This window comes from Phyllostomus hastatus, unplaced genomic scaffold (assembly GCF_019186645.2).
Source record: "Phyllostomus hastatus isolate PE091 unplaced genomic scaffold, TTU_PhHast_1.1 phas_scaffold_46, whole genome shotgun sequence".
In the NCBI taxonomy this organism is placed as follows: domain Eukaryota; kingdom Metazoa; phylum Chordata; class Mammalia; order Chiroptera; family Phyllostomidae; genus Phyllostomus; species Phyllostomus hastatus.
This window is the reverse complement of record NW_025334032.1, coordinates 20,192,097-20,204,292: the sequence shown is the minus strand read 5'-3', so window position 1 is coordinate 20,204,292 and position 12,196 is coordinate 20,192,097. Positions and strand designations below refer to the sequence as shown.

The 12,196-nt window shown below is 43.8% G+C and overlaps 1 protein-coding gene across 6 annotated transcripts in view; it reads left to right on the top strand.

Annotated features, from left to right (window-relative positions):
* The window catches only part of CSGALNACT1 (chondroitin sulfate N-acetylgalactosaminyltransferase 1), a 314,893-nt gene that overhangs the window by 274,533 nt on the left and 28,164 nt on the right, over positions 1-12,196 (top strand). For all 6 annotated transcript variants that reach the window (XM_045821598.1, XM_045821600.1, XM_045821596.1 and 3 more), the window contains 2 exons: positions 2,698-2,914; positions 11,571-11,672. In XM_045821598.1, coding sequence (XP_045677554.1) covers positions 2,698-2,914; positions 11,571-11,672 — 319 coding nt within the window. The remainder of the gene's footprint in view (positions 1-2,697; positions 2,915-11,570; positions 11,673-12,196) is intronic.

Below are 12,196 nucleotides of genomic sequence, written 5' to 3'. Positions count from 1 at the left end.
TTCAGTTTGCATAGTGCATAAAAATGATGCTATCCTATAAAATATCACAAGGAAGTGTTTATGTGACCAGTTTGCATTGGCCACTGTGCATGCCAGCTTATTGGTTAAAACCATTCCTGCCTCAGAATGTTTCTGTCCCTGTTTCTCTCAGTCCCTTTGTGTTTCCACCAGTAAAGATTTCTAGAAGGCACAAGGGTCCAGTTAGGTGCTGTCCTTGGTGTCACAAGAAGCCTGAGAGTGCTGCATGTGTGCCCATGCAGGAGCGCGTGCCTCTGGGTGTAAGGAGCCGATGGCTGGGTGTGGGTTTTCGTGGACATAGGTTGCAAGAGAGTTTTAAATAACTTATTTAAAATAGGTAGACTAAAGGAATCTAAAATTAGATTTATAAGCCATAATTAATTTGATTAGGCAGAGTATGGGGAAATATGCAATAGTGTTGATGTAATAACTGTTTCAGGACAGAGGATGCAGAAGACAGTGAGAAAGCAGCTGGATCAGTGGCTGTGAGTTGGCCTGGGTGCACTGGCCTCCCTGGACACCGCTAACGCGCCTGCTGCCTGTCACTCCGGGCTGGGTGTGCATGCTCCGCACAGGCAGCCATCTGACGTGGTTCTAAGAATCCTTATTAATAAGACATTTCATTCTCTGGGTTCTTTATAAATAGATGTCCATCTCTTGAGACGGGTTTGTGTATATCTCTACTTGTATTTTCAAATCTGTGGATTTAGATTCAAAAAATTAATGATTCTTATTCTGGTGCTGAGAAAGAAAATGACTTAGTTAAAAAAAAATCCCTGGCCCACGTACGTTTTTATCTGCACGTTAAACTGTCAGCAGCCTTTCCCACGTTTATTGCTGTGTGGAGAGGGTACACTTGCTGACGTGAACAGCAGGAGCTTGACAAGACTCAGCCACCGACCCCGGCAGGCCTGTTGCGTGGCACAGAAGTGCTGTTACCGAAGGCAACTCCTTTCTGACTCAGCCTGATCCTACTTGGGCCCTGGAGTTGGTGGCCTATCCAGCTGTGTAGACATGTTAGCGGTGTGGGAAGAGCCTGATTCCTTAACAAGTACTAGTTGCCTGAGAGAATTAACAGCCTTTGAAGAAAACCAGTTCATATTTTCACAGAGATCCTCTGAGCTTCCGAAGAAATGAACCTCTTCCTTTGTCCCATGAATGGCCCCGGCAGGGGCTCTGAATTCTGTTTCAACATGAGTGCAGCAAACTTCTCTCAGCTTCCCTGACTTCCCTGTCACCCAAGGAAGTGACAAAGGCTTCAGAAGAGGACTCAGTCCTTGTAACTCTGCGTCAGGCCCTCCGGTCACCTGTGCTCAACTGTCACTGCCAGGGGATTGCACACTTTGTGTTTCCAGACAGGTGTGGGACAGCTGTGAGAAATGGCACTATAAAAATCCCGAAGTCCTCTGTGTCACACCTGAAGGGGATCCAAACTCAAAAGGATCAAAGTGGCCGTAAAACAGGTTGTAGTTTGAAAGGCTCTTATCAGGCAAAGGACAGAGGTGAGGACTGGGTAGTTTGGGAAGGAAACCTGTAGTTCTCACCAAAGAAAAGAGGAGGGAGAGTGAGGAAGAAAAGAGAAGCGGTTTGGGAGAGGCCCTGAGAACTGTAATGACCCTGGCTGACAGTTCCCTGGAAAGGTGCTTTTCAAAGCACCTGCAAAAGTAGCCACTCAAAGACTAGGGTGCACTTTCTAGCTATTGCAGGCATGAAAGAGAAAACATGACAAACCAAAGATAACAGATGAGAAAGCTTATCTGATGATTTGTTGAATTTTACCTTTATTTATTTTTTTACTATAGGAAAAACGCCCACAGTACCGATGACTGGCAAGGCAATGGAGCATAGGTGCCAGGGGTTGGGCGCCCATTAGATAGGGAAGTTCTGCTGGGCCTGGCCTTTGGGAGGCTCACCCTGGGAGCTGAGCCGAGATTCTGGGTCATATCTTCAGCCTGAGAAGGGAGACTGTGTGGGGTTTCAGTAACAGTGACACGGGGCAGAACACAGTTTGGCTTGGGCGGGGGGGTCGTTGGTCCATAAACAGACTTCCATTGGAGCACTGAGCTCGGCTGCTTCCCAGAGGCAGGAAGGACAACCTGAAATTAAGATGTGTGCCTGTCATGGTGCTGGGTATTTTAAGTGTTCTCTGTTTTAATGCTTCCAGAAGCTTCCAGAGGGCCCTATGACCCATAGGATGGACCCTGAGCCACTCCAAGTTACCTTGAATAGATCACTATGGTCCGTTCATCTGAAATGGCTATAATTTGTAAGAAATAATATTAGTGCAGTAATTGAATTAAATAAATATGATCATTTATCCAATCTTATTGCAGAAAATGCAGATAGTGGCAGAAAAGAAAAAAAAAACACACAACCCCACTCGACAACATAGCCAGTCTTATTCTGACATATTTCCTTACAGGCCTCTCTTTAATGCTGCTAAATATAGTTCCATACCCAACATTACAAACTTCCCCCATGTTTTTATGAAGTCTTCATAACTTTGATTTTAAATTAATGGTATTTTGATGTCTTTGGAGATTTTTTAAAGTGGGAGCATTTTGAGTTTTTTAAGTAATTATTGGATGTAGAGATTTTATTTTTTTTAATTTGTTTTTTTAAAGTCATTTTGTGCTAGATCTCAGCGATAAGAAATTTTTCCTGTGTTTCTGCTAACAGGGATCTACCGCACGGAAAGGGATAAAGGTACTTTGTATGAGCTCACGTTCAAAGGGGACCACAAGCACGAATTCAGACGACTGGTCTTGTTTCGACCGTTTGGCCCTATCATGAAAGTAAAAAAAGAAAAACTCAACATGGCCAACACACTTATCAACGTGATCGTGCCCCTGGCAAGGAGGGTGGACAAGTTCCGACAGTTCATGCAGAATTTCAGGTTGGTTTGTTTGCACCTGTTTATCTTCTTCCACGTGGTGCGCGTTAAATGCTGATATCATTTCCCGTCATCTCCCTCATTTCCCCTGACAAGCACAAAGGCTTCTTTCTCTTCTTGTTCACTTCTGTTTTCTTCATGTCAGTGTTATCATTTGTGTTTGCCTTTCCCTAAAGCAATTATAAAAGCTTCCAGATAAGCAGATTTACCTTCAGGAGGGGAAAGTAGGAAGCACTGGGTTTTCATCGGGATCTGCAAAGATGGCCTCCTGCCTGCTGTGTTCAGTTCTAACCTGACTGTGGCCCCAGGTTTGGGGCAGCAGGGCCCATGCTATTCCATCAGCAGAGTGGGCCCTCGCCCAGACTCTCAAAGGCGAGCGCCTCGTGGCTGTGGACTTGTACTAGAGGCCGCGCTTGCCCTGCCTTAGGCTGGCTCTGTTTGCTGCCCCGCTCTAGCAGTGGCTGGAGTGGAGTGAATCAGAATCTATTTTTTATTCTAACCTATGTCTCTCCAGAGATTAAATTTAGAATTATGCCTAGAAGTTTCCAGGCACTCATTTCTGTAGCTACTCAAGAAGACTAAGTGGGGCTTTATTTTCAGATGCAAGAGAGCAGTGTTCACATGTGCATCTCTAAGGTCTTGCGCAATGTTGGATTTTATAAGCTGGAGTGACTAACATTCACTTACTGGTCCAGGTTAATCAGCTAACTTACTCAGCCAGCTTGTTTTAAAGATAGGAAGTCCTATGTGTCTGATTATAAATCTTGGAAGATCAAATTCATTTTTCATCTTTTATCATTAAATTCACATTATTAAAAGCCAGTAATGCTGAGTATAAGGGTATGGTTCATACTTGCTAAAATTCTGGATAATGAATGCACTCTTTTTGTAATTTTTACATTTGAAGAGTAACTCTTTTCTAATTAAATTTTAAGGTCAGAATCCAGTAGTCTTAGAAGAGACCTTTGGAGATCATTTGGTCCAACCCTCCCTTAGTGCAGAACCCGTTGATAGCATGCTGACGGGCAGTTTTTCTATGCAATCCGTGTGTGTCCCAGGTAACTACCTGCTTCACAAGGCACGCTGCCTCTGCATTGACCAGCTCCAGGTAGAAAGCTCACGTTTATTGGAACCTGAAGTCCGCCTCCCTGTAATTTCACCCAGTGGGCCCCGGTGCTAGCCTCTGAAGAAATAACTGAAGAAATCCATTTCCTCTTAAACATCATAGCCTTGCAAATACTCAGAGAAAGCTATCATAACTCTCTTTGTCTTTTCTGTGATATTATATGGTCTCGGGGGGATGATCTTTCCACCTGTTCCCAGTTTGTAGAACACCCCTGTGGCCATCATCACTTGACCATTGGCTGTGTTCTTCCAGCTCCAGTACTGAAGTGTCTCTAGCTTTGGCCTCTCTCAGCCTTTCCGTGGTGTTTCTATGTTCTGTCTCTGTGTTCTCTTTGGAATGGCAGAGCACTGCTGGTTGATTAAGCATCACGTCCTTAGAAGGACTGAACCTGTGGCTCACACTAGTGGTAAGTCAAATCATTACTCCCAGCAGCTGATGTGCCCATTTCGAGGACCAGTTCCTTCAGCTGGGAAGCTGCCCAGAGCTGACCGGATTAAGGGCCCTGAGACGTGCTTCAGCACATAGGCCAGCCAGTCTTTGAGTGTGCCGGCCTTAGTAAGGTGGTGCTTGTGCTAAAGGAATGTCTGCTCAGGGGAGGGCCAAGTCCTCTGGGTAGGACTCCGGGGCTTGAAATAGCAAGACATCCATGACTGGCATGTATATGTAAGATACATACTGCCCTAGTGTCACGAGGATTGCAAGTAATTAACAATGGAAATAAACCTAGGGAAATATTGTTGAAAAAAGTAAAAGTAAGTGGCTCACAAGTCACCGATATTGAGATGGCAAAGTGAAATGTACTTCTAGTTAACGTTTTAAAAACAAACACACATCCCAGGGACTGTTTCTTCACTGTCACCTTGAGATGCCCCCTGCTCCGGGGAGGCCTGTGTGTGTGCCGGACACTTCACCCAACGTAGGGCCGAGAAGACGGCTTGGAGATGCAGTGCCTGCCTTCACGGAGGTCAGTCTACTCACACGAAGCTGGAAGCGACAGCGGAGATAGCCACAGGGGACAGTGGGGCTCAAGAAGGGCTTCCCAGGGCAGGGGACACTTGAGTAGAAACCTGAGTGGGGAGTTTGCTCTGTGGTCCAGGCGTTTCTGAGGGTATTGAGGCTTCTGAAAAAATGAGATGAGAGATGGTACTCAAACCTGAGGCTGTTTAATTCTATGTCAGTAAAGGTAGCACTTCAGATTAGCCATCAGAGAATGGATTGTTCAGGGCATGGCTTTAGCACTGCTAAGTAGACACAGAAAAAAATTAATTCTTACTTCACACCAAAACCCAAAGTAAACTCTGGTCAATTAAATGTTCAAATGCAATTAATATGACCATGAAAAGTATTGGGAGAAAATATAAGGGGCTATTTATTAAATATTTGATGTTGTCTTTATGAAGTCCCTTCCATCCCAAGACTGGAAATTACTAACTGCTAGGCACTGAAGATGGAATGATGGGTAATTTATTTTCTTCTTTTGGATTCTCTCTCTTTTATAAATGTTTATATAGTTACTGTGTGTTTTGTTTAAAAATTCAATGACAGGATTTTTTGGCTTTTATAATTTAAACATGACTTTTTAGTTTTTAAAAGTGATACATGGCTATTATAAGGTGTTTAAGCAAAGAGAACACAACAAGGGTTAAGTTCTTTAAAAATTCACTCCTGACCCTGCCTCCCAAAATTAATCATTTTAAATAATAATTTGAATACTGTTCTAGGTACCTTTCTTTGTATATTTGCAGATATAAAAACTGGCTAGGGATACTTTAATACAACATGAGATATACTATGTATTCTACTTTCAGTTAAAGAATTGAATTTTACCTTACTTAAATTTATAGAGGAGAATCTGAAGTATAACAGGACAAATTGCTGATCTTTAAGAAAATGTTTCTCAACTATAAGAAATATTGCTTCCTAAGAGATACCTCTAAAGTTAAAATAGTGATTTTGTAAGACAGAAAGTTGGAATTATTATGTATGTTTTTACCATACATTTTAGTTTTAGACTGGATTAATTGGAAAGTTACAATAAGAAGAGGGAATTAGCACAGTTTTGCTTTCTCCCTCTCCTATGTCCTGTTTTCTAATTTTTCATTTGTACCTTGTCAGGGTTTGCAAACATTGCAGTCTGTATTATAACCACGATTCCTACACTTAAGTGGATTTAGTGTATTTGTTATCAGCCCTCTGACAATAGTTTCTTCATTTCTGAGGACTTGGTTGGCTATATTTCATGGTCAACAAATTTTTTCAAGAAGAATCATAAGTTCCTTTTTTTAAGATTTATTTATTTATTTATTTATCTATTTATTTTTAGAGAGAGGGAAATGGAAGGAGAAAGAGAGGTAGAGAAACATCAATGTGTGGTTGCCTATTGCATGCCCCCTACTGGGGACCTCGCCTGCAACCCAGGCATGTGCTCTGACTGGGAATTGAACTGGCGACACTTTGGTTCGCAATGCTGGCACTCAATCCTCTGAGCCACACCAGCGAGGGCTGAATCATAAGTTCTTGAGAATAGAAGGTCTACTTATTACCTTGATAGTTTAAGTATAACTTGGCTGGACTTAAAATTCTTGGGGGACACTTCCTTTCCCCAGGAGTCTGTAGACATTCTTCTGGCACCTACTGGTACCACGGAGAAGTGCTCGGACAGCTTTAGTTTGTCTCTCCTGAAAGGGACTTACGCTTGCCTTCATGCCCAAAGAATTCCTTCTTTTGTCTCGAATTGTGTAGTAATAACTTAATCAGGATATATCTCATTTCAGTGCCTATGGTTCAGTCTCAGATTTTCCTGTAATTCAGTTACCATTTTTTTGCGTCATGGATATTTTCATTTTAGGGAACTATTTTTGCTGTTCTAATTTTGAGTACTTCTCCTGTTTTTGTTGTTGTTGTTGTTGTTGTTGTTGGATGCTCTGCTTCGTAAACACAATTGTATATTCTCAGGTCTTCTCAATTTTTTTAGCTTCTCTCTATTTTTAATGCCTTTGTTTTTTATCTGCTTTCACATAAGCCTTTCTTTTATGTGAGGAATTTGATTTTCAGATATAGCCATTCTGTACCCCAGTATTTTAAATTATTACTTCTGTTTGTTTTGTTTATCAATATATTTTCTAAGCATAGAGTGTGCCTGTGAGGCATAATCTGTTGTTTTTGTCATTTTTTCTTTGAACATTTTTAAAAAAGATTTTATTTATATATTTGTAGAGAAAAGGAAGGGAGGGAGAAAGAGAGGGAGAGAAACATCAGTGTGTGGTTGCCTCTCAAGTATTCTGTATTGGTGATCTGGCCCACAACCCAGGCATGCGCCCTGACTAGGAATCGAACTGGTGACCTTTTGGTTCGCAGACCTGTGCTCAATCCACTGAGCAACACCAGCCAGGGCCTCTTTGAACATTTTAAATTTTATTTTATTTTTTATTATACAGATAGGGGAAGGGAGGGAGAGGAGAGAGAGAGAAACATCGATGTGAGAGAGAAATATTGATAAGTTGTCTCTCGTGTGTACCCTGACTGGGAACCGAACCTGCAACTCAGGCACGTGCCCTGACCAGGAATCGAACCAGTGACCTTCTGGTTTGCTGGATGATGCCCAATCAACTGAGCTACTCCAGCTGGTGCTCTTCTTTGAACTTTTTAAAATTGAATTCACATTTTATTAAGAAACCGTGAACCATTTGTAAGACATTTTGTTCTATTTGAGTTGTATTTTCTTTCAGACTAGGTTTTTCATTGGGTTTTTGAACACTATTGCATTCTTAATTCTCTTTCTCTTTCTTCCTTTAATTTGGTTGTTATTCTTGAAACATGGTAGCTGTGATGTTTGTCTTCATCCCTCTTCTTATGGCACACAGAGGCCACCCAGACCGTTTGCTCTGACTTAGGGGTGGATTCCTCGTGGCTGCCTCTGTGTCTGGACTGAGAACTGTTTGCGTCCCACTCCTAGCTGTATTCGGAGGACAGGGTATTCACTGCTCTGTTTACTTCATTTGTAGTTTGAGAACAAGGAGAGGGGAGCAGGCACTGGCTGAAGCTTTGTGCAGCCTCTGTTGGAGGTTCCCGATTCCTGTGGCTCTTCCGAGTCCCAGGATGGACCTGTGAGCGGCACCGGCTCACTCTGCTTAATAGCGGAGGGATCTTTTCCCTGAGGGGTGGCTTATTCGGCTCTTAAAAGGGGTCCTCAGGTAAGGGCTGACGTCTCTGAGACGTCAGAGAGAATCAGCCCCATCTGCTTCCTTCTCATCTCATTTACTGTTGTCTTTAGCAGCTCTTTCGAAAACTCCCACAAGTCAAAAAGAGGAGAAATGGTAAGGTTTTGGCTCCCTTAGAGGTTCGCGTGTGTCAAGGGGAGACATGTCTAAGATGCTTCATCTGGCTGTTAGCATCTCTCATCCCTTCTCCTCTTCCTGCTCTCAGGACAGATCTTGACTCAATGTGATGGTCTTTTGTCCTTTGGTTCTGCCAAGTCTACTACCTCTTTTGCAGGGGTCACTTCACACAGCATAATTAGGATAGTTCTTTCTTCCCTCTCAACTTTCCGTGTGATGTGGAGAGACCAAATGTCCACTGTGGCTCTTCCTGTGCCGAGACGCTGCAGTGGGAGCTGGGGCTCCTGTCTCTCCCCAGACCAGCCGTTCCCCCGGGGCTGCCTTCTCCCAGCCCTGCTTCTCTGGCTCCTCTGGGAGCCGCATGCAGCTGAAACAGAATCTTCCGTTTCTCTTCTTGGCCTCCTTTTTGTGATGTTTAAGGCAGAAAAGTATGTCCCTTTATTTGGTCATTTATTGGTAGCAAGATTTTTGTTCTTTTCCACATTTTGATATATGGTTTGCAATGATCACTTTTTGAAATTAATTTATTGAAAGCATTATATTTTCAAAGGTAAATACCCTTTGTAGACCACCCTAGTTTCCCTGAAGTTATTCCATCCTGCCTTGTATGATAGCGCTTCAACTGTCCATGTCTTCCAATACACCGTGAAGTCTCTGAGACAGGGAGGGTGACCAGTTGTCCTGTTTGCGCGGGACTGAGGAGTTTCCAGGGATGTGGATTTTAGTGCTAAAACCTGGAGAGTCCCAGGCAAACTGGATGGTTGGCTCCCCAACAGGGACCATACATTCTTATTCTTTTAAAATTTGATGCTAGACTAGAGTAATGCTTTGCACAAGAAAATTAGCTTGAGGGATCCAGGCAGGCTGTGTCCAGGTACAAATAATCAGAGCAAACCACAGACGGCAGCATGTACATGGTAACCCACATACACATTCTTTCTCATTCACATCGTTGGGCTGAAGTCTAGGGAGAACTCTTTGGAAAAATACAAACATGACAAGACCATTCAGACAGAGAGTGATGTTTCCGTAGTACTACGCTCAATTTCTCATTGAGTATTTGTTTATTGCTTTACAGACAGTTTCAGTCATGCATAATATGGAAAATTTCTCAAGGGCAGAAATGTCTTATTTTTTAAGCTCCCCTGGTAGAGTATTTGGCACATGGTGTGTTGTTTGTTTGGTTATTGTTTGTTGAAGGAAGGAAGGAAGAAATGAAACCCTGGAGTGGACCTCTGAGCAAATTCTGCTTTGCTTTTGGGGAGGCCTCAGCTGGTGAATGCAGAGTCAAGGTCCAATGTATCTGTTTTATTGCTTGAAAACAGGAAGTGCTTTGAATGGATTTTAAAATGCCAGCAAAGATGTTCCCAGAAAAAAAAAAACGAGAATACTTTTTTATTCAGGCTCAGTGGGTAACACCTCTAATGATTCTGGGGTGGATTTTTTGTAATTGCACACACCATTCAAAGCAGTTTTTCTGGAGCTTGGTGCTGTGTATGTTCTTTTCTTCTACCTGGCAAGTGTGCAAAAGGGATCGTTTATGCACAGAGAATTTTATTGTCCGCAGGTGACCATTCAGTCTGCAGGGACTGGGGCTCTGAGGGAGCTCTCAGTTTGAAGCACATTGTCACATCCTGGGCATTTGTTATTGGTCCCTTGTCTGCTTTTAAGAGCTCTGCCATCAGTCTGAATTTCAGAGGCAGCCCTTACCTTTCTTCAGCAGGAAATAAACAGAACTCTCAGAACCAAGCCTGTGAGCAGGGGGAGCCCTGCATGCCCTCTGCCCACAGTCAATATAATCTCCCCTCATATTTCTTCCACCCGGACTCTCTCTGTCCTCCCCTCTGCCTTTTTAAACCCTTTCTACCTTTCAAGGCCCCCGCCCACCGAATTTCCTGTGCTTTCTGAGTTCTCTTTAGTTTTTACCAGTGCCATGAGGTGTCCTTATTTTCTTTGAGCTCGTATTATTTCTTCTATAAGTTTTTTGAGGTCAGGAACTAAATCATCTGTTTCTTTGGACTTCTCCCAGCCATCCTGGCTAGACAATCACTCCTTTTTTTATTTCATTGTAAAGTGCCTTAAATAAACTGGCCTCTGCAATTAGAGCTCAGGGCTTTCTGGAAAGCTACGGTGTGGATCGTTGTTTGGGGGCTAAGGAAAGTAGGCAACATAGTGACAAAAGCAATAAAATGGACGTGCAAAATATCAAAGTATCAAAAAATGTCATCTCACCAGTAGAATCTTTCCATGAACATGCTTCCAGAAATCACCTATTAAAATTATGCACACACATACATGCATATTTATACATAGGCCCACATACATAAACACATGTTTACTACATGTATATTTACACATATACACTCACACACATGTCTGCATATACATGTACACACATAGTACGCACAGAGCAGCGGATCGTTCCACGCTAGCTGGGGGTTACCGGTGAGAGCACAGGACATGGCTAATTAACGTCCGCTTTGCTGGGGAAAGCAGGTGTAGACCAATCCAGAGCCAGAGACCTGGCCCTGAGAGGGCTGTTGGGACCCTGCCGCATGAAGTGCCAGGAGCCTGGGACAATCACAATCACAGAGAGGAGACATGGGGGTGTATAGTGAAGGTACCCCCCTGGGGAGGATGACAGACAGCACCTGTGCTTCTGCTTTATCATGCCTTCGGACAGCCACCCCCCGGGTGTCACCAAAGATTTCTACACTCTTACAAGAAAGAATGTTTCTTTAGCTTCACGCATCCAGTCTTTAAGAGGGCTTGGCACACAAGAGAAACGTCACAGACAAGGATTCTAGTCTTCCCCTCTCTGGACTTTAGCTTGCTCATCTGGAAAGTAGAGTGTATGTGTTCTTTATGTCCTAGACTTCTAATGGCAGAGAAGGCAGGGTCAGTGCCCATCTCACGACCCTGGATGGTCCCGATGGGCATGGCCTACGGCAGATTGGACGTGTGGCCTCTGGGTTTTCATTTACTAGGTTCACCCATTTAAATTTCATTGTTTCTTGGTGAGATAAATACAAATACAGGTAATTGTGTTAGCCAGCCAGAAATGCCCCATCTCGGCCCTCCTGACAAGTCACTCAGTTGACTTCAAACTCCTGTGCACTTTACCAAACAGGTATTGATTGGGCCTTTCCCATCGTTGGGAAAACAGGTCCAGACACACATGTGTTCTGTTTTCTAGGGAGACGTGCATCCAGCAGGATGGGAGAATTCATCTCACGGTTGTTTACTTTGGGAAAGAAGACATGAACGAGGTCAAGGGAATACTTGAAAACACCTCCAAGTAAGTACGATGTGGAGCCGTGACCCGGCGTCATGGCACCTGAGCTCAGACACATCCCCAGCTGAAACTCCTGCTTCAGTTTGTTTTTTTTTTTCCCTTAACACTGTGGGTCAGCTATGAGACTGGCTTGCTGCTGACCGTGTGTAGGGAGAATTCTGCTCTCTCGTTCCCCGGGAGACCGCCTGCCTGACACAGGTCCTCACTGTGCACGGTGTCGATAGTGACTTTGAGATAAACTTCCCTGAGCGCCAGGGTAGGGAACAGGCTCCTCTGGGCTTCCGCAACACTGCATGTCTTCACTCTCAGCGCTGCAGAGGTGCGGCCTCGATGCCAGAGCAGGAGTTCGGACGGGCACAGCTGTGCGGTGGCTCCGTCTCAGCCACAGCTTGTAAGGCTGAGAGTGAGATCCACTCAGCAGACGGCCTGCCCCTCTGACTTTCATTTGCTATGCATTTTGAGATATCGGGGGATGTCAGAAGTGATGGCAGGATCCTTAATTAAATCTACCCAGTTGAACAGAAATT